Source organism: Ciconia boyciana, chromosome 1 (genome assembly GCF_034638445.1).
Source record: "Ciconia boyciana chromosome 1, ASM3463844v1, whole genome shotgun sequence".
In the NCBI taxonomy this organism is placed as follows: Eukaryota; Metazoa; Chordata; class Aves; order Ciconiiformes; family Ciconiidae; genus Ciconia; species Ciconia boyciana.
In genome coordinates this window covers 117,464,432-117,484,387 of record NC_132934.1, presented here as the reverse complement: position 1 = coordinate 117,484,387, position 19,956 = coordinate 117,464,432, and the positions used below count along the sequence as shown (strand labels likewise).

The following is a 19,956-nucleotide window of genomic DNA, read 5'->3' as shown; positions in this document are numbered from 1 at the left end:
TAGTGGTAAGCAAATGCCTGTGATTTCTTAAAAATGTCCTTCGTTAAATTTACAGATTTTCTTCTCAAAGTGACTCTAAACTATATCTCCTGAATGTCATGTGTGTTAAGGACGCTAGAGAACACAGTTCAGCGATCTAAAAGGTTAAATGCAAGCAAAAATCCTACAATTTAGTGCTATTTTTGATTACATGGATTATTATTTCTTGCACAGTAAACTATACAATTTTTGTAGATAAATGTTTAGAAAGGTGTACGAGATGTATAATTCCTCAGAGATACTATCTATTACTTGAGACAGGTATGGAAGACACATCTTTTGCTTGGTTAAAACAGAATCAGTTCGTCCTTTTTTGTTGTGGTCTCAGGCACATCTTGCTCTAGCAAGTCCTTGTAATTCATTTGATAGATTTAAAATATCACTGATGTATATAATAACGCTTTAACTTCAAATTAACTGAGAACCTTCAGACAACGTCAGATATACACAGAGAGAAAACTGTATACAGACACACACACACGCTAGTATAACTAGTCACTTCTTAGCATTCATAGTATTTTCTACTCGTGTTTGTTTGACTCTTAGCATTTAACCAATTTTAGTTTTAAGGTTACCATACTTACCTGTCATAACGAGTCTTAGGAACAAGGAGTCTTAAGATACTCTAAGTAGCAGTATTAGTCAAGAGATAAGGAATTTCAGTTGGAAAATGCCTAGTTATAATCTTTTCCCAGAAAGCAGTGGGCTTCAATCTGTTACCACAATTCCTTTTCTGTTTTTCAGAAAAAGTACAAGGGGGAAATATATCAGTGACAGTAATTATTGAATGTTCAATCACAAAGTTTTGGATTTTTAGTCTTAGGTAATAACAGAGAAATAAGACAAAGCAAACTTAAGAGGATTAGGAGCTCCCGTGCCTCTGTGAAGAGGCTCTAAATGTCAGAGAAAAGCTTCCTGGTGACAAAGCAAAGTCATGTTGACAGATACCAGAGAGAATTTGTGTTGGAGATCCTGGAGAAACCCATGAAAGTAAGTTTATTATTTTTTCCTGTTTTCTGGCTGGCAGGCTGCAATGCGGAACTTGGAGGCTTTGCTGGCCTCTTTGATTTGAAAGCAGCTGGTTACGAAGATCCTATCTTGGTATCTGGAACTGATGGTGTTGGCACAAAACTCAAGGTAATGTGAAAATCCATGTAAAGGAAGGAAGATAGCACAGAAGGGAAAATGCTTAATCACATCATTAATGCTTTAACAGAAAATATCAGTTGTCCTTTAAAAACACCTATTTGTATTTCTAAAAAGGGAATTAAAAAGCAAGTGCCCTCCTTCAGGCAAAAGAATTAACTATACGTTTAACTTCTGGCATGTAAATAGCCATACTTGAAATGATGCTTAAAATAACTCTTTTTAAATATTGAGTACGTAATCAGGGATTCAGTTTCATTAAGGTAGAGTCTCCACCCTCAAAAAGATTACTCATGGGGAAAAACATTTAATTATGCGGTTGCTATTGTGTTTACGCAAGCTGCAATGAAACCTTTTCCAGTTCAGTCTCCTTCCGTAAAGTGCCTTTTGTACTTGCCAGTTACGAAAGTAACAATTCCTAAAACACAATGTTAGGAGAGGCTCACAGAGACGATAATAACTGAAGCCGCTCCTCAAAAGCATCTAAGAGGAACAGCGTGATTTTGATCCCCTTCTTCCACTGCAGACTCTCTGCTTGTGTTTCAGTTTCTCAAAGCTAACCAACGGGTTCTCTTGCTGTGTTTTGCAGATTGCACAAGTGTGTAAGAGACATGACACCATAGGTCAGGACCTGGTGGCTATGTGTGTCAATGACATCTTGGCTCAAGGAGCGGAGCCCCTCTTCTTCCTTGACTATTTTGCCTGTGGCAAACTTGACGTTGAAGTGGCTCAGGGTGTCATTGCAGGAATAGCTGAAGCTTGCAAAAAGGCAGGATGCGCTCTTTTGGGTATGAACACTCTTCTTTGAAGGATTTGAAAAATCTTATGCAATCTCCTTATAATTGGTTTTAATGTGTTTGTTTTCCTACTCTACTGAAGAATCTTAGAGAAAAGTCACATGTCTTTGCTTTCAGAGCAGGTAATCTCTACCCACTGGAAGGAAACAGTACTCTACAAATGTTGCCGTTAGCTCAGGAAGTTGCATATACATTTTCTTATTCGTATCTTTTCATTTAACTTTGTAACTATAACAGCTACCTAGAAAACTAACAACTCATGTATTTTAGTTCTTTGTATTTTTCAACTAAACCTTAAAATACGCAAAATAGGTTTGTTTATTTTTATCCTTTATGCTAAAGGAAATCCTCAAGTTTTCCTCCAGAAAAAAGATTTATATGTGTTACTGTGCATGCACATGTCCCTGTGTGCATACATATTATTCTTTGAACCTCTTGGCTGAGTTTAACCAAATTTGACAGGAAAGGTAGAGATCTCACACCTATTGTGTTCCCACAAGCTTCATAAAACTAGAAAGCCAGAGAATGTCCTTATGAATGCAACACAAGCTTCAGCTGAAGCTCACTACTTAAGACACAGAAGTTAACCACAAGACAGAAACATAAAAGAAACGAGGTTTTGTTAGTTACAAAACTAATAGCAAAACTATTTGTCTACTGAAGACTTGCTGAAGATTTATTTCACGAAGATCTGCATGTTCCAAGATGTTAAGACTCAAATTTAAACATTTTCCTTTTCAGCCCTATAATACAAGTAGATAATACCTTTTACTAACAAATTATGTATGTATTCTGGTATACAGTTATCTAGTTATCGATGAAAATGATACAATATTTCACTTCTTGAATCTTAAAAAATACAGCTTTAAAGCTGTTCAACTCAATAAAAATATTTCTAGGTCAGTGAAAAATACATTATTTTGTATAAGTCTTTATTTTATAAAAGGATGTCCTGGTTTCAGCTGGGATAGAGTTTATTTTCTTTCTAGTAGCTGGTATAGTGCTGTGTTTTGGATTTAGGATGAGAATAATGTTGATAAAACACTGATGTTTTAGTTGTTGCTAAGTAATGTTTACACTGGTCAAGGACTTTTCAGCTCCCCATGCTCTGCCGGGCGCACAAGAAGCTGGGAGGGGGCACAGCCAGGACAGTTGATCCAAACTGGCCAAAGGGCTATTCCATACCATATGGTGTCATGCTCAGTATAGAAACTGGGGGGAGTTGGCCAGGAGGCACAATCGCTGCTCGGGGACTGACTGGGCATCGGTCGGTGGTGGGTTAGCGGTTGCATCACTCATTTTCTTTGTTTTTCCCTGGGTTTTGTTCCTCTCCCTCTCTTGTTATTTTCCTTTTCCTTACAATTTTTGTTATTATTATTTATTTATTTATTTATTTCAAATTATTAAACTGTTCTTATCTCAGCCCATGAGTTTTCTTACTTGTGCTCTTCCGATTCTCTCCCCCATCCCACCGTAGGGGAGGGTGTGTGAGCGGCTGTGTGGTGTTTAGTTGCCGACTGAAGCTAAACCACGACAAAGTAGTACAACACAGGGTTAAATTTTAAAGCAATGAAACCCAGAAAATTCAGTTTTCTCACATAGTTTTTATTTTTCCTTCTTTTTTTATAAAAACAGACATGGAGAATTACCATGATTTTTCAAAAAAGATCTTTAATTTGAGACTAAAAATGACAGTTCATGTGTCTTACTTTAGGTACCACTTTATAATTTGTAATACTGTAGCTTTTTCCTTTTTTCCAATTCTTTAAGAAAGTTAGTAACAAAAGTATTTTCTAAGTGGGAGCGTGTCATTTTGAGGTAGTTTACAAGCTTTGAACAAGAGGCTATTTATGTTCTGGTTTATTTTTTTCCACATGAACTGTTGGTCAGTTTTATATTTGTCTTAAGGTGTTCTCTCTGTTTATCAACTATAATCGAACCATTCATACTTCAGCATAAGTACATGTTATGTGAAATATTGCTATGAAATTGCTTACTGAATTTTCAAGATTTTATTTCCAATTGGAAGACTTTAAAACTACCAAAGGGCTTTGGATGTTGTAAATTAATTACCAGAGAATAATTTCTCAAAATTGTAAATAGGTTAGTAAATATCTTTTTGTGCTAATATAAAAATAAGTCCGAACTCATAAATAAAACAACCATGATTTCTTCCCCAAATTTCTGGCACTCTCAGAAGAGAGAGGACAGAGATGATGCAGTAACTCTGAACCTAAGGAGGAAATGCTTTTCTGTAGCCTGGATCATCAATTCAGTTTGGGCTCCGACTTCACACGTTCATTTCACTGTGCATTCACATAGCATGTATATCTGTCTTTGTATAGTATCGTCTCATAAAAGTCTCATTTGAAGCATGTTCCTAAATTCCTGCCTTGCATTTCTGCAATAGCTGAATATTTAGCTCAGTCACCTTAAGCTTATCGCACCACTTGATAGTGAGTTACTGAGGGGCTTATCTACGTGCTTGGTTTTGCACAAAGATGATTAAATACAGATTTAAACTAATGTACCTAAGCAAATGAACTTTGATTTTAAAGTTGATTATAGCAATGTAATGCAGAAACCTGGAAAAGCTTCCAGAGAATCTAGTATTGAGCAGCGTCAAGCACTGAGCACAAGAGCAGCTTCCACCATCACTCAGGTAAATTTGGAGCCCCTTCAGGGACACTTCCTGGAAACAGAAGAATTTTGTATTGAATGAAACCTACTGAGTGCAAAAGAAAAGCAAGACGGTACTGGGCAGCATGTTGGGCAGAAGTCATAATATAATGGCAACTTAATAATTGTCCAGTTGTTTTCTTGTAGCCGTCATGACCAGCAGAGAGGTTTGAAGGAGACTGATGAGATGGCTGTGAGGATAGCTGGGGAGAGTTTCTCCACATATGAGGGGGTAGTGTGAAGATGCCTGTTTGGAAGGCTTTGGAGCGAGCAGTAAATGCATATTTCATGTACCAAACACAGCAAGTTCCCTTCTCTAGACTGAATGTGACCGTGGCAGGCAGAACACAGGTCTTCAACAGTGCAGACCATCAGCTTATACCTGAAGGGCAGTAGGGGAGCCAGTATGGTATGTATATAGAGAGAGAATGCTGCCTAAGCAGCGCTGTGCATCTCTCTGCAAGCTGGGAAAATCACCTTTTCAGACTGCACTCTGAATAAGGTCAGCCAGATAAAACATGGTTTTCAGGACAAAACAACAGGATGTTCTAATAATCAGGATATAAGATAATAGCCTAGACAACAGTTCATCTGCACGGATGGGTAGGAAAGACCCTCTTTTAGAGTTGTTCTCCCAAAAGTCTATAAACCTTAGATGTTCAGAGTTGGCGTGATAATGATGGCCAGGTTGTGGGCAGGAGTGGCAGGCAGGATAGCGCTACGTACAAAATCTTTACGAAGGCAAGTGAGACTAATAGCTATGTTATTCCTTCGATGTCCTTGCGTGAATGTCTTGTATGTCTTGTATCTTGTAGGTTTTTCATGGAGAATATTAAACTTGGCAGAAATTTGGAATTAAGAAGCACTAAATATATGCTTTGATTTTAAAATGAGAATGCACAGCAATTTGATACTGGTTGTCAGAGTGAGGGAGGAAATGTTCTTTCCCAATTTTTTATTGCTTTTTCAATTGAAGGGCCTGTGACAAACGTGTTTTTAATTCTTTTTAATGTTCATTTATCTAATTAAAAAACCTAGTCTGTTAATGCCTTATGAGTTGTAAACTTTGCAAAATTGCATGCCTGCTGGTCCCAATGGTTTTCCAACACCCCCTTTCTCTTTTTTTGGTTCCCACAGGAGGAGAAACTGCTGAAATGCCAGGCATGTATCCACCCGGAGAGTATGACCTGGCTGGCTTTGCTGTCGGTGCAGTGGAGCGAGGGCAGATGCTGCCCCAGCTGGAGAGAATTGCTGATGGGGACGTGGTTATTGGAGTAGCTTCTTCTGGGGTTCACAGCAATGGGTACAGCCTTGTAAGGAAGATTGTGGAAAAGTCATCATTCGATTTCTCTTCTCCAGTCGGTGTCTCCGGTGATCAGACATTAGGTACCACTTATAACACAGTTTCTTGCATTATAGCTTGAACTTCTGAACAGGCAAATGCCACACAATTGTTTTGGCTGTGCCTTTGCCTTTCTAACTTTTCTAAGGCACTAAAAAAATTATTCTGTTCTTGAACATGTTCTTGTCTTCTTTTTCCTCTGAATCACATATGCAGGAAAGAAATTAAGGGAGAGGGGATAAATAACTAATTGTGTGCTAAAAAGGGTGGAACACTGTGTTTTTCTCTGTAGTACAATGCTCATTAGTATCCAGCAAATTAATATTTTGAGATTCCCTCAATTTCATATCGATTACCATTTCGTTCTGTGCTGTAACTGGTTTTCTTTCATCCTCTTTCATCTACAGGAGATCTCTTGTTAACCCCAACTAAGATCTACAGTAAGACTCTGTTGCCTGTCCTTCGCTCAGGCCATGTGAAAGCCTATGCCCACATCACTGGAGGGGGCTTGCTGGAAAACATCCCCAGAGTTCTCCCAGAGTCCTTTGGTGTCGTTTTAGGTGAGATAAAAAGAAAAGACGTAGAAATATCCTCATGTTAATATGGATTGGGGGAAGCTGTGTACATGGGGCCACGTCAACTGACTTGCACTGTAAGAGCTAGACTTGTCTGTCTAGAAGTAAGTTCGCCTTTTTCTTCATTGTTGCTGAATTTCTCCTTGTGCCTGAAACAGAGCCAGTCAAAACACTTTGTAGTCTTAAGACTGCTGCTCATTGAGTTCACTTCCTCTGATGGTGTTTTGGATTGGATTTTTTAGGAAACTCTATCCATACTTGCAAAAATAAAACAATTTTAAAAGCAACCCAAAGTGAGCTGTCACCATTTGCAATAACCTACAAAATTATTGCTAATTAAATGACACTCATGAAGTCTTTGATTAGCATTCAGATATGGTTACTAGCTCAAGTACATCTCATGCTATTCGACATACCGTAATTAATCCTCACCACAATCTCATTAGGTATGCTAGAAGTAGTATTTCACTTATGGAGAAAGTGTAGTATGGAAAGGTAAATGACTTACTATAGGTTATGCAGTGTTCATTGGGTTGTAGAATAAAATAAGGGAACTAATTCTGAGTTTTGCACTCCAGAACCGCATGTAAATAATTAGTCCACTTGGCACTTAACCAGTGGTCCACAGTAGACACTAGTATATATAAATGGGGTTAATACCATTTTAGATATAACATGATGAGAAAGAAACTTACTGTCTTTGGAGTTCCTTTACAGCGGCTCATCCAGAAGCATTTCTCATGCTGCTGTAAATCATCCTTACCTTGTGGGAACTGGGGGCAGTGTGAGACTTTTGTGACAGTTTTTAAGGCTATCATTCTGGTACAATAGTTTCTGTAGGAGCAGAGTTGTCACCTTCAAGAAGAGGATTTTCCAAAGTCTGCCTCAGAGCCCGTTTTGAATTACTGATTAACGGATTGCAGTGGAGCAATATGATTAATTTCCTCCCAGAGTGACACTTCTTTCGACTCCCAAGTCTTGTTCAGCAAGGAAGGAGAAGACATCCTGTTTCCGTGCATGGAAGCTGATTTCACTCAAGCTAATGCTGCCGTGGGACTTTATCTATGCTTTCCATCCAGATCTTGCCTCTTAATGCTCTAATAATTTTAGTATTTGTCCATTGGTAGTGATTTCCACTCTTCATTTGTATTTTCAATTCTCCTTAGATGCTCTTACCTGGAAGATTCCTGAAATCTTTTGCTGGCTCCATAAAGAAGGGAACCTCTCTGAGGAGGAAATGGCTCGGACATTTAATTGTGGGATTGGTGCTGTCTTGGTAGTTCAGAAGGAGCTGGCTCAGCAGGTCCTCAAGGATATACAGAGACACGAGGCAGCCTGGCTGATCGGGAGAGTTGTCTCCCTACAAAAAGGTTATTAGATTTTTATTTTCCTTTAAAAAAAAAAAGCAGATCTAAATTCCTTAGCTGGTGAGTCTCCATGGAGGTTAGCTGAAAATCTCTTAATTGGAACCTCCATGGCTTTTTTGCACAGGGTATTAAAATGACAGTGCTCACAACTTCAGTCTTAGTTCATAGAGCATGTGCTTAGCAATGTCAGATGTCACCAGAACTATAAATAAATAATAATAAGTAAAGCAGTACCACTAATCTCTTTTCATGTGTACTTTTCTCCTCTCTCTGTTTCTCCCTTTATTTACGTGTTGTTGTTTTGGGTTGTTTTTTTTTTCTTGTACATGTTCAGGCTCAGCCCGTGTTAAAGTCCATAATATGCTTCGAGCCTTGCAAGCAAATAGGTCGCTGTCTGTGCACAGCCATATCCAAGGCAAAATCCAGACAAACAAAGTGAAGGTTGCTGTCCTTATCTCTGGAACAGGTGAGAGTTTATATTCTTTACTACAGCATAAAACAGACTCTTGAAAAAGGAACTTCAGCTCAGATTCAAAATCTCTTGAAGTCCTTGCAATTCTCCATGGAAGTTCTGATAGGCTTCTAACAGGCTTTCAGTAAGAGGCAGAATAGATTTTGCCCTTGGATTAATTTCAGTCACAAACAGAATCATCTTCAACCTCTGCTGCAAACTGACTATGAATTGCATCTGTGTTCATTTTATCTACAAATTTCTGCATGTCTCTAGGTTCAAGCAACCACTGCATTGCACTGTAGGGACAGCAGCATTCTTTCACAAATAGATCAGAATTTCTTCTTGCCATATAGGCACTCCCAGGGTTTCCAGTATTCTCACTTGCTAAGAATTAGACCATCATTCCAGTTCCAAAAATTACAGTTTACAAATTTAATTGCTAGTAAAAGCCCTGTAGCCTCGAATTCAGTCCCCATTAAAATCAATGAAAAAAGGATTACTGTTAACATCAATGTTTTTTGGATTGGGTCTCACCCATATTGCCTCTTATTTAACACCTCTTCTAGCTGTTAACTATATTTATTCTCCAGGAACGACTTGATATTCATTAATTATTTTTTCACTCATAGGCACAAACCTGGAAGCCCTCATAAACAGCACAAAGAAGCCCACCAGTTTCGCACAAATAGTTCTTGTTCTTTCTAACAAAGCTGGTGTGGAGGGGTTAAGGAAAGCTGAAAGAGCTGGTATTCCTACAAGGGTAAGTATTTCTCATCTTTTTAAAATTAGCCATCATTAGCTCTGACTCAGCAGGAAGGTACTGTGAGATAATGAGTTTCACTAGGGTAAGAGATGGTTTGACAGGAAGCCTTTAGCTTTTATTGTTTGGTCTGTCATGAACTTGTGCCCTTGGGCAAACTACCTAACATAGGAAGCAAAAGACTTCCTTTTCTCCTTCTCAGAGATGTTGGTAGCAATCCTGATGGTTTTGGGAACACTCATTGTATTAAACCAGCGTAAAACTTCCCCAGTTACAGTAGAAACTTTGCCATTTATTTAACTGCAGTGCGTTTGCACTAAAGTAACAAGCTATTTTATTTGAATTTAATTTTAAAATTACATGCTAAACAGACACAGTAGTTCATTTGAATGAAATAGAAAGGTCAGACTCAGTGGGACCTTCCACTGACTCCCTTCAGGCTCTCCAGGATTCATTCAAAGCAAAGTGCCTTTCCCTTAGTGTCACCAGATCCAGTGCTGCATTGCTTTGCCCTTTGTGCGGCCATTTGCATCACAGATGTGAAATGCTACTGTTCTGACTTAGGAGCATTTTACAGTCACTTTTCACTGATAATTACAGACGTATGGAAGATTTGGACCCAGTGCAAGCTGTGTTATTGACTTGAAGGGTAGCAGGATCTGATTGTTAGCGCTGCTGTCTCTTGCTTGGGAGTATACAAAGATCACAAGTAAACTATGTCTGTGGTATGTGGGTGAAGAAGAAACATAATGAGGAAAAAAAATACAGCCTTGGAGAGATGATGGTCTTAGTGGTTACGAAGGAGAGCGAGTGGTGAAACGGAGACACTGAGGAGTACATGCCTTGCCAGTTACTACCTGGTAGTTCATAGCAGAGTTCAGACCAGTGTTGAGCTGGGCTCTATGTCTAGTGCTCTCTGCCACCTTTTCAGCTAACCAGTTCTGGTTTTTCAAAACTACTACGTGATATTTAAATGTGCCACTGGGGTAAATCTGGTAGGGATTAACAGGTATTTTTATTTAAAAGGCTGTGGATGTTTTAAGTTACGTAGCACTGCCTTCTTCCTGTTTAAATTAGGGGATGTATCCTAGACGGAAAATACCTAACTCAGTTATATTGACCTTTTGCAGTAGGGGCTGTTTTATCAGCTTGTGATTAGCCTTTCCTTCAAGGTTTTGCGATATAATTTTCGGCAAGGCTCAACTGCTTAAAACTATCAGAGGCCTTAAATTGAGTGAAATCATTCTGAGACTTTAGGTTATCCTTATGACCTAAATTTGTAGGTTGTTAAATTGTGTCCAAATGCTGGGACCTACAGCTGTGGGCCTAATAAAATAAAACCCTTATTTATTCTGACGATTGCTCTGTGTGAATAGGAATAAAGACTGCATGTTTGTCTGATAGCTGCATGCGTTTATGAACTGCTCTTCTTGCTGTGTATGTGCACCCAACTCGAACCACACATAGAGATTTACTTGGTTTTTGTTTATTACTCCAGGGTACCATTTAATTGTGCTCTTAAGACATTTAGATTAAATTATCACCATGTCCATATTTCTTCGTCTTTTGGATTATCACAGGTTATTGACCATAAATTGTATGAAAGTCGCACTGAATTTGACAGTGCAGTTGACAAAGTCCTCGAAGAATTCTCAGTTGAACTGATCTGTCTGGCTGGATTTATGCGAATACTGTCGGGTCCTTTTGTCAAAAAATGGGAAGGTAAGCACAGCATAGTAGTGTATGCATTTTTAAAAAAGTAATTTTATAGCTTACCCTCAGGAAAAAGAAAATGGGAAAAATATAGAAAAGGGACCATATTAATTCTGGGTTTGCAGGAAACTACTAGACTGTTCCCATATTGTAAGGAAAAGGATGAGAAAGACAGTATTTTTCCCCTTCCCTCTGTCATTTCCACAGAGGTTTAAGGAAGCTGAGGGCAAATGCAGATCTTGTGGTCTTTGAGTTATTAGAAAATATTTTAAAATAAGGCTGTGAAAACTTCAGACCCCTGCAAACATGAGGTGCAGCCCAAATTGTTACCTAAGCAGCAAGTGTTGGCTGGGGAGAGGTGAGCATCCAGCCACTGATAATTCCTTCCCCTAAGAGATGAGCTGCTTTGGCTGCGTGTAAAACTGCAAAACTAGGCAGCGATATGCAGTTCCTGTTAACAAGATCTTGCCAGTCTTCTGGTCAGACGTCCCAGGAGCTGACTGAATCTGAGGGGGGCATGTTTTACAGGCAGATTCAGCTCTTGTTTGTCCAAAGTGTTAAGCGTGTCTCCATTCTGGTCATCTTTTACAATTTTTCCAGGTCTTTGTTAGAGGCTGATAACACCTCTGCCTACTTCAGTGTTGTTCTCCCTCCCTCAGCTGTTACATTCCTCTTCTTATCTCTTTCTGTTTCTTTTAGGGAGTCCTGAATCACACGGAGGCAGCTGCTCCTCTCACTGTTTGCTCTGGTTTGGGTTCAGTCACGGTTACTTAAACTAGCTCTTGCTCATACCAGTTACAGGCTGGTCAGCCTATACATTGCAGCTCTCCGGGCAGCCTTTTCTGTTCACATCGCGACTTTTGTGTTACTTTGGGTGTGCCTGTGACACAGACCTTTTACACCTGAACCACTTTTCAAACCTCTCTTTAAAATCAGTGGAGCAAAACAGGCATTCCTAGGAGGCAATTCATTTTATGCTAAAGCTGTCAACTGAAGTTAAGTCAGAGGAATTGTTTTGTTTCTCTCCATTTGTTACAGAGTCCAGAAGATGAAGATGTAAATGTCTGTGCTGTAGACAGCTGTAGTTAGGAGAGAGGAATCCCTCACTAGGAGAGATGTGTTTTGAGTAGAGTATCTGTGTAGAGGATGGAAAAGAACTTTCTCCAGTGCAGAGATCTTGTGCAAGTAAAGGATGAGCTTAGTTTCCTCTGATTTAGGGACAGAAGCACTTCCAGCACCGACGATCGCCCTGCACAGTGCAGGACTTGTGTTACACATATGACTGGCCTGAGAGCAAAAGAAGAGACTCTCTTCAGTGCAGGATGGCTGCACTGGTTAGTTCACGTTTTTAAATGTCCAGCGCTGAATTGAGCTTGAAAACAGATACCTACCTGAGCTCTGACCAAGAGTATCCACCAGCTAGGTCTTAGATGTGAGCTCAAACATTCAGTTCAGCTCAGGGATCTGTGCCAGCTAACAGGAGCCTACTGTAAAACTCTGACCCAGCCATGCACTGACTAGCCTAAATTGTCGAGGAGCAATCAGTTCCTGTTGCTGCTCTCTTAAAAGCTATTACCTTTCTTTCTCCTGTAGTCACAAGGACATACAGTGTAAGTTGGTTGTGAAACTATCTATCTTGTTTAATGGCCCTGAAATGTTAATTTTGAATGTTAACATAACAGACAGATTAAAAAAAACAAAAAAACAAGCAAACAAAACTTTCCTTTAGAGCAGTTTCTGACAGTACTGTAATGAGAAACTGGGGAAACTCAGACAGAAGTGCAGAGTGTTGTTTTCAGCTCACTGTCCCCAAAACTTTTTTGCTCAAGCAGCAAGCAGGGAGATGTTGATGCTTAAAAAGGGGTATTTTTGAGATACAAACCACATTTGAGATATTGTTAAAGATCAGTCGATACATTTGTCTCTAGGCTGCATTAGGTCAGTATCTGCATGAGTTATCGCAGTGAGAGTGCAAGCTTTTGTATCGTGCTGCCAGAAATGGCCTTCACTTCACATTACAAAATCATAAGCCTCTATTTTGGTACGCTGCTGCCTCTGCCAACACGTGTCAGCTCAGTCTCACTGCTTGGCATTTAGGTGGCGTTCAATGAATCCTGATGACATACAGTCTTCCTAAACAGGAGGCATGCCGAGACGGCGTGGGCGTAGCATACTGTGATATAAATAGTATCGATGGCCACTTTTTTTTATCCTGTAAGGCTTTGTACTGAACCTAAGAGATCTAGGGCTGCCAAGCACCTTTTGACTTCGCCCTGGTCCAGAATGGGCAGGAGGAGTTGTCACAGATGTATTAGGAACAGACAGGGGAAATCTGCCAGGAGAAAGAAGGTTTTCTCATGGTTTAACCATTGCATTGCTGTAGCAGTGAGACCCTGAGGTCACAGGCAGCCACTCTCCCTTACTTTACAGCTAGGTAGGAACGCAGGCATATGCTTTCTCTTTTAAAGGGAAACATAAGGCACAGGCTTCCCAGTGCTATAACCATGGTCGCACCTGCTTGAGCATTAGAGGTGATGTTACCAATTTCAGGATCCCCCAGCCAACTTTCTGCGTGGAGAGTAGTAGCAGTAGACAGGTGCTTTTCAGAAGGGCAGAGAGAAGGGCTGCTCTATGAGCAGCTGTTGTCTTTTGTTAAGCCAAAACAGGTGTGGAGGAAAAGTCGAGGCTGAAGAATTTTTGCCTTGTCATGGGGGACCTGTTATGTCATTTGAAACTGCAGCGAGTTTCTTCCGCGTGCTGAGTTTGTAAGAAAGAGGATTGTGCTTGTGATCAAAGAAGAGAAGAACAAGATGCTGAGGGAAAGGACAGCTACATCGAAAAATTAATCATTATTAGTGACTGGAGAAATATGCTTTAGCCATGCAATTAATTGTAACTGATTGCTGCCTTTGATTTTTCTGAAATAGCGAGACATTCTGAAATGCTTTGGGCTGGTTATCCGTCAGTATCATCAAAAAACAAGTGTTTGCAAAAGTCGTGAAAAATCTTTTTCACAAATGTATTTTGTTCCTCTGCTGATTACGGTACTGTGAACACTCTGGTAAGGCCGAATGGTAAAAGACAATGACCTCACTTATAATTTTCCAGGAAAAATACTGAACATCCACCCATCTCTGCTGCCTTCTTTTAAGGGAGCAAATGCCCACAAATTGGTGTTACAAGCTGGAGTCCGAGTCACAGGCTGTACTGTACACTTTGTTGCCGTAAGTACTTCCCTCTCCCTCCCTTTAACTCTGTAATTCATTAGTCTTAACATTTTCACCTCAGAGCTTGCTTGGAACACCCTTACACCATCACGTTTGATTACCTTTTCTGCGTTGTTCATTCATAACATTATTAGACAATGTAGTGCTTTAGTTTGCTGTCCCTGGAGAAGGAACTGGAAGTGAATAGTCTGTACAGGAGTTTAAGCTTTACCTAAGTCAACTTCTTCCCTAAGCATCCCACTGCTGCCTTCCACCAGTTGCGCTGGGGGTACTAGTTCATATAAGGCCTTGGCTAGCTGAAAATCTTTATTACTACACAGCACCAACTTCTTAGATTTTATCATACAACCTTCCTTATTTGTTGCTTTCAAGAAAAAAAGCAACACTGGAAGTGGCACAAGAAGCTTAGATTTGTTAAGGCGTAATCTAATGTTTGTGGGAACAGAGGAGAAACTTGGCAATTTATGTAAGTAAAAAAATAAGAGAACACAAGCCAGAGATCTCTCAACTTGGAAGATGCACATTTTTATCAGTTTAGGGAGCATTTTTCCATCTTGTTCAGTTCTCAGGGTTGACAGTTGACAGTCTCCCCTCCTCTACTGCATTCTTCAGATTATCCTCCCCTTTTCCACTGCTCCTGAAATCTATTCTCATGACTTTTGCTTTCTCTTGGAAAAAAGAGACAAAAACTGTTTTTCCAGATAGAAGGAAAAATTGCATTCCTTTCCCCATGGTATGACTTAGGGTTTCCTCTCTGTGTGGCAGTGTACTGGCAAACAATAATTAAACAGCAGGGGTCTGCCTCATTAACATGCAAAAGAAAGATCTGCTGGGTCCCCTAGTCCCACTCTGTGCCAAGGCTTGGCTAATTCACTCTTCTGAATTGAAATGTCATCATTTTGTCCAATTTAGCCTATCATGTCCCTAGTTAACATGGCTTTTGTTGTTTTCTGTAGCAGAAATGTTACTAACTGGTGTTCTGCCTGCCTCCTCTTTTACTTTGAACCCTACACTTCTGTTAGCTCCTCACAGGCCAGCGTGAGTGCCAGCATCTTTTCTGCACTCCTCATGTTAGCCGAAATTCATGTTTGCTGTAATAATGTAATGATAAATAGAACCCCGAGGCAGCAGGATTACATTAATTATCGTACAGCTGGGCCCCCCTCTCTCTCCTCTTTCAACCGTACAGACCTTCTGGCTATTGCTTTTACAGGAGGAAGTTGACGCTGGAGCAATCATTTTCCAAGAGGCAGTTCCCGTTAAGATCGGTGACACAGTGGAGACCCTGTCCGAAAGGGTGAAGGAGGCCGAGCACCGAGCCTTCCCAGCTGCCCTGCAGCTTGTCGCCAGCGGGGCCGTACAGGTGGGGGAAGCCGGCAGGATCTGCTGGAAGTAGGAGCAGCATGTCCGTCAAGGTCCTCAGATGGGACAGCTGGGGTGCCTTAATTGGTCAAAACAGAGGTCACACAGCCTAATAACACGCACACTGTATTCTCTTCACAACGTGTTTTCGACGTAGAGTTTACCATGTCATGTTCTCCCTCAAATGGGTAAAGATTTGAAGTAAAATCCGGAGAAAGCCACAAATGGGAATATTAAGGTAGGGGGCTGTTCTCAGGAGTTTCAGCAATGGCTCTGTTACATGCTTCCTAATTATAATCACTTCCTTGGCCATCATTTTGGTTCTCAATCACTTTCTTAACAACCCAAAAAACATTCAGTTTGTTACAGAGAGATCTGAGCATCGCTGAGATTGATTTAGGAACATCAGTATTACTCTCTAACAGACCATACAGGCTGTAACAAGGGATTCTCTTGTCATGTGCTGTGAAGTGTTTGTGAGGAAAAGTACTGGAACTAGTTCAATGGAAGAGACAGCTAAAGGCAAAAAACTTTACTCATAAAAATCTCTAGCCAAAACAAGAAAAACTGGCCTCCCAAAACACTAACTATTCCTGCAGATAATGACATGGATTTTTTTCCATTTAGTTTCTGTTTTAATGTCGGTAATCTTGTCTGGCCTGATTCTCTGGACATATCCCATAATTTCAAATATTGGACCTGCTATCAATCAGACGCTAAATAGATTTAAATGGCTGCTGACCATTTGCCTTCGAGCATCCCCATGTGAATCCACATATGAATTCCCCTCAGAGATTTGTTCAGAGACGAAAAGGTTGGATTTTTGGTGTTTTTTTGAGCAGAAAGGGAGTTAGGGCGAGACACAAAATGTGTTCTTGGCTTGTGAGACATTCTTCAGAAATTCTGCTGAAGTTAAGTGCCTTTATTCTTAGAACAGTATTTTCACCTGGAATAATACTGATGGAAACCCAGTTGATGTTATCATTCTGAAAACAGTAAGGTTTTTTGCACAGCTGAACTCTTGTGAAAAAGCACCTGTTTTTCTTTTAATGTTTTAGCATAGCTGTGAAAATGTTTTGATGTATTTAGTAAAATAATCAATTTTCCTCCGTACAAACCAGAAGCATCTGACTGAAGCTGATTATGTATGTTTTAGAGCTCCCCTTTAATGCAGAGAAAGCTGATTTGTATTCTGTGCGATGATGTCCTTATGGTACTTCCGTGGTGATGTGATCTCACTTTGGATTTGAAATAAAGTCTAATAAAGTTGAAAAATTAAATATCAAAATCTTTCCTTGGAATTCCTTTACTGGGGGGATAAGCTGAAGGAGGAGTTTGTGAAACGGAACCTAACTTCGGCTACAGTACAGCAACTGTAAGTAAGTCAGTTTGCGAGGTTACAGACATGTGCAATCCCGCATAAGTTAGTAATGATTCGCGGCGTGTGGTGACCTTTCAGTGGCCAGATGGTCCGTAATGAAGAAACTTGCTGACAAAATATTCCTGTCATCATTTGTCACTGAAGATAAAGCTCAAGCAAATACAGAGGAAAATGACATGGTCAAATTTAATTTGCTTGTAAAGGGCAAAGAATAAAAGCTAAGTCTTCAGCCCAGCATTTTTCTTTACAGACGTGCCCTCCCACGGAAGGGCCTCCCCTGCAGGCAAACTGCCCGCCAAGGCTTGAAATCCAGCCTGTCTCAGTGAGAATGCAAAAGATGTGGGGAGTGTGAAGCTCTGGCAGGGGTTCAGTCTGCACAAGTTCAGTGCCTCAGCCATGACACAGCAAACCTTTTACAAGTCAACAGAAATTGTACTTAAATTAACTCACACGTTAGGAGAAGTAAGATTACTAGAGGTGAAATCACTACCTGTACAGTATAGTACAGGTATACAGTAACAAATATAACATTACTGATAAAAGCAGTTTGATCACTGCCAGGAAGGCCGATAGCAGAAGACCTGGGAGCCCCCATATCCAACACCCCATTCCATCACAGACATCTTGAGCAAGACTCAGGTATTTTGCCATCTAAGACTGATGACAAATGGGATTTAAGCACCTATCTGTATTTCTGCAAATGCATAAAAAGAAATTTCATTGTGAACTGGATCTTAGACGGCTTTGCTTCAATTACCAGTCTGTAAAAAAGAATAAATAGGTTAATAGCCTATCACCACACCCAGTCTCAGAGGGATGCCAGGAACACAATTGGAGAGAGTTGTTCGATACCATGGTGATAGTCTGGAGACCTATCAGAGCACAGTAACTAGCACCCTATTCTCTTTTAACATTTTATTTGTTAGGTTGGAAACATTCAGTCATGCACGCTATGCAATTCAAACAATATAAAACATTAAGTTACTACACAGTTACAACAGACCGAAAGCAAACTAAGCCATGTGTTTATCATAAAAATTATCTAGATATACCAAACATTTGTTAATCTTGCCTTGTTACAGTTCTTCCTATTTCTCCCAGATCATGAAAAATACACGTTCCTTGCTCCAGTCGTTGGAACACAAGAGACAACTACAGATTTCTGTACATAAATGGCAGAGCTTACAGGAGGGAACCGAATTTTTCTCCCCTCCCTAACTACTGAAACACCACTAGCTACACATTAAAAAAAAAAGGAAAAATTTAGACTTTTTAACCGGGGCCGACTCACACTCTCAAACAGCCTGATACAGCCAAGAGCAAGGTATACAGTATGTCCCTTACTAGTACAGTACATGTAATACCAAAACAAGAATACTTTTTTTTCACTGCATCTAATGGCTATTAGCAATTCCCTCCTCTGGAAAATTCAGCTCTGGCTACTTCTTTTCTAGTTTGTTCAAGTAGCTTCTTAGCTAGCTTTCTTCCTCTGATTTGTTACTTGCATGCAAGTCATTATTCTGGCAGATAAAAAACAAGCTTCCACAGAAAAAGGTTTTATTTAACAGCAGTGACTTTCTGGACCGAGCCAATCATTCAGTCAACAAAGAAAATTGAGATTTTCCTGCTACTGCAAGTTAAGCTGAGGATGTCTTGATCTGCTGATTTCAAGGATGAAGGAAGAAAAATGCCTGAAATCTGGTGTTTCTAGTCCTTCTAATCAAATTTTCATCCCTCAAGATCCAAATGTTTTGATATGAAATTCTGGGAATGTATGCACTGCTCCCTTTCAAGGAGCAGGGAAGTGTCTAGATGTACGTTCAGTATGCACTATTACATCTTATTGACAAATAATCTGTGAAGGGGAGTTTGTTTCATTTTGTTTTGCCTTCTAAAGGTCCCCTGCCTTTTCGGCCTTTGGATCTTCTGCTTGGCAGCTCACTTGACTCTGGCTCCCACACTGCTGCATGTTTACATGCCCTCCTCTCCTCTGCGCCCTGAAGAGCTCCCATGGTGATGGGGCTCACAAGGACAAGGTCCTTGTAGGCTCCCACCTCCTCCCACAGAACTATGCATTTGTCCCTAATGCCCATTCACCCCCAAATCCACACCATGCCACGCTGGGCCTCACTTCTGATCTGCCCCAACATGTCTGGCCTCTTCCATCCAACAGTAGCTGGTCACCCTCTTGCAGCAGCATGATTTGTGTTTGTGGCTGCTTTGTGAAGCTCTTGGTGCTCTGCAACATGATGCAGCCAACAAAAATTGATCCCTCAGAAGAATTAATTTTCCTCTGAAGCACTAGACCATTTTCACAGCTTAAGCCCCCTCTGATTTGTAACGCAGTATCTCCTTTGCAGATGAAAAAAACAGAACAAAGAAATTTAAAAATCTGAAATGATAGCTTGGCTTCCACTGCCAATTTTGCAAAAGGAGTGTAACTAAAGCTGCAAGCTAAGGGAAAAGGATCACAGCTCAGAATGGAAACCTGTGACACTGATACGCCTGCAGTCAAAAAGAAGCACATTGAGGGCAGGGAGGAGGAGGGAGGACAGAAAGATAAGCAGAGAGCAAGCCGCTCATTAACCTGGCTACACCACATCGTTTTCTTGAGGCACCAGAGCCACGAGAGAGGAGGTGCATGTCTCCTCTTGAAGACAGAGACTTTGGCTCCCTTGTTTCCAGTGGGTTTTACCATCAGCTCCTAACTGCACTGCTCCACTGGCCACCAGCTGCAGGGCGATGGGAAAAGCCCGGCACTCAGCTTCTTTAACCCTTTCTGACAGTGTCTCCTCCGTGTCGTCTGCCTTCACAGATACCGGCTCCTGGTGGATCACTGCTTTCGGACTAGATTCCTCCTACAATGGGGATATTGACAGTCTTTCAGAATAGGCTGGTTAACAGTCTCAGGAAGGTTACGGACAACGCAGACAGGGCAGAGAAAGTCTCATGAGAGATCTCGGTGAGCACACCTGTAGTTGTGTGCAGGAGGCTGAAAGTACATCTGGAGAGGCTTACGACCTCCATTAGGGGTACCTACATTACATTAGTGGGTACAGCGGGGAGAGAGACATGGACTAGAAGATTCAGAGGGCCGTTTGCTGAGGGTAGGAG

At 40.6% G+C, this 19,956-nt stretch overlaps 2 protein-coding genes across 5 annotated transcripts in view; one reads left to right on the top strand and one right to left on the bottom strand.

Moving 5' to 3' along the window:
- The window catches only part of GART (phosphoribosylglycinamide formyltransferase, phosphoribosylglycinamide synthetase, phosphoribosylaminoimidazole synthetase), a 41,336-nt gene extending 24,593 nt beyond the window's left edge, over window positions 1-16,743 (top strand). For all 4 annotated transcript variants that reach the window (XM_072845764.1, XM_072845772.1, XM_072845782.1 and 1 more), the window contains 10 exons: window positions 1,067-1,176; window positions 1,775-1,973; window positions 5,799-6,047; window positions 6,411-6,563; window positions 7,745-7,948; window positions 8,280-8,411; window positions 9,029-9,159; window positions 10,740-10,881; window positions 13,981-14,096; window positions 15,313-16,743. In XM_072845764.1, the coding sequence (XP_072701865.1) occupies window positions 1,067-1,176; window positions 1,775-1,973; window positions 5,799-6,047; window positions 6,411-6,563; window positions 7,745-7,948; window positions 8,280-8,411; window positions 9,029-9,159; window positions 10,740-10,881; window positions 13,981-14,096; window positions 15,313-15,495 (1,619 nt within the window). In that variant the 3' untranslated portion in view covers window positions 15,496-16,743. The remainder of the gene's footprint in view (window positions 1-1,066; window positions 1,177-1,774; window positions 1,974-5,798; window positions 6,048-6,410; window positions 6,564-7,744; window positions 7,949-8,279; window positions 8,412-9,028; window positions 9,160-10,739; window positions 10,882-13,980; window positions 14,097-15,312) is intronic.
- A 1,033-nt stretch (window positions 16,744-17,776) lies between these two features.
- LOC140647393 (trifunctional purine biosynthetic protein adenosine-3-like) overlaps window positions 17,777-19,956 on the bottom strand; it is a 28,449-nt gene continuing 26,269 nt past the window's right edge. Inside the window, exon 23 of the mRNA XM_072851958.1 lies at window positions 17,777-19,700. Within this exon, the coding sequence (XP_072708059.1) occupies window positions 19,434-19,700 (267 nt within the window). The 3' untranslated portion in view covers window positions 17,777-19,433. The remainder of the gene's footprint in view (window positions 19,701-19,956) is intronic.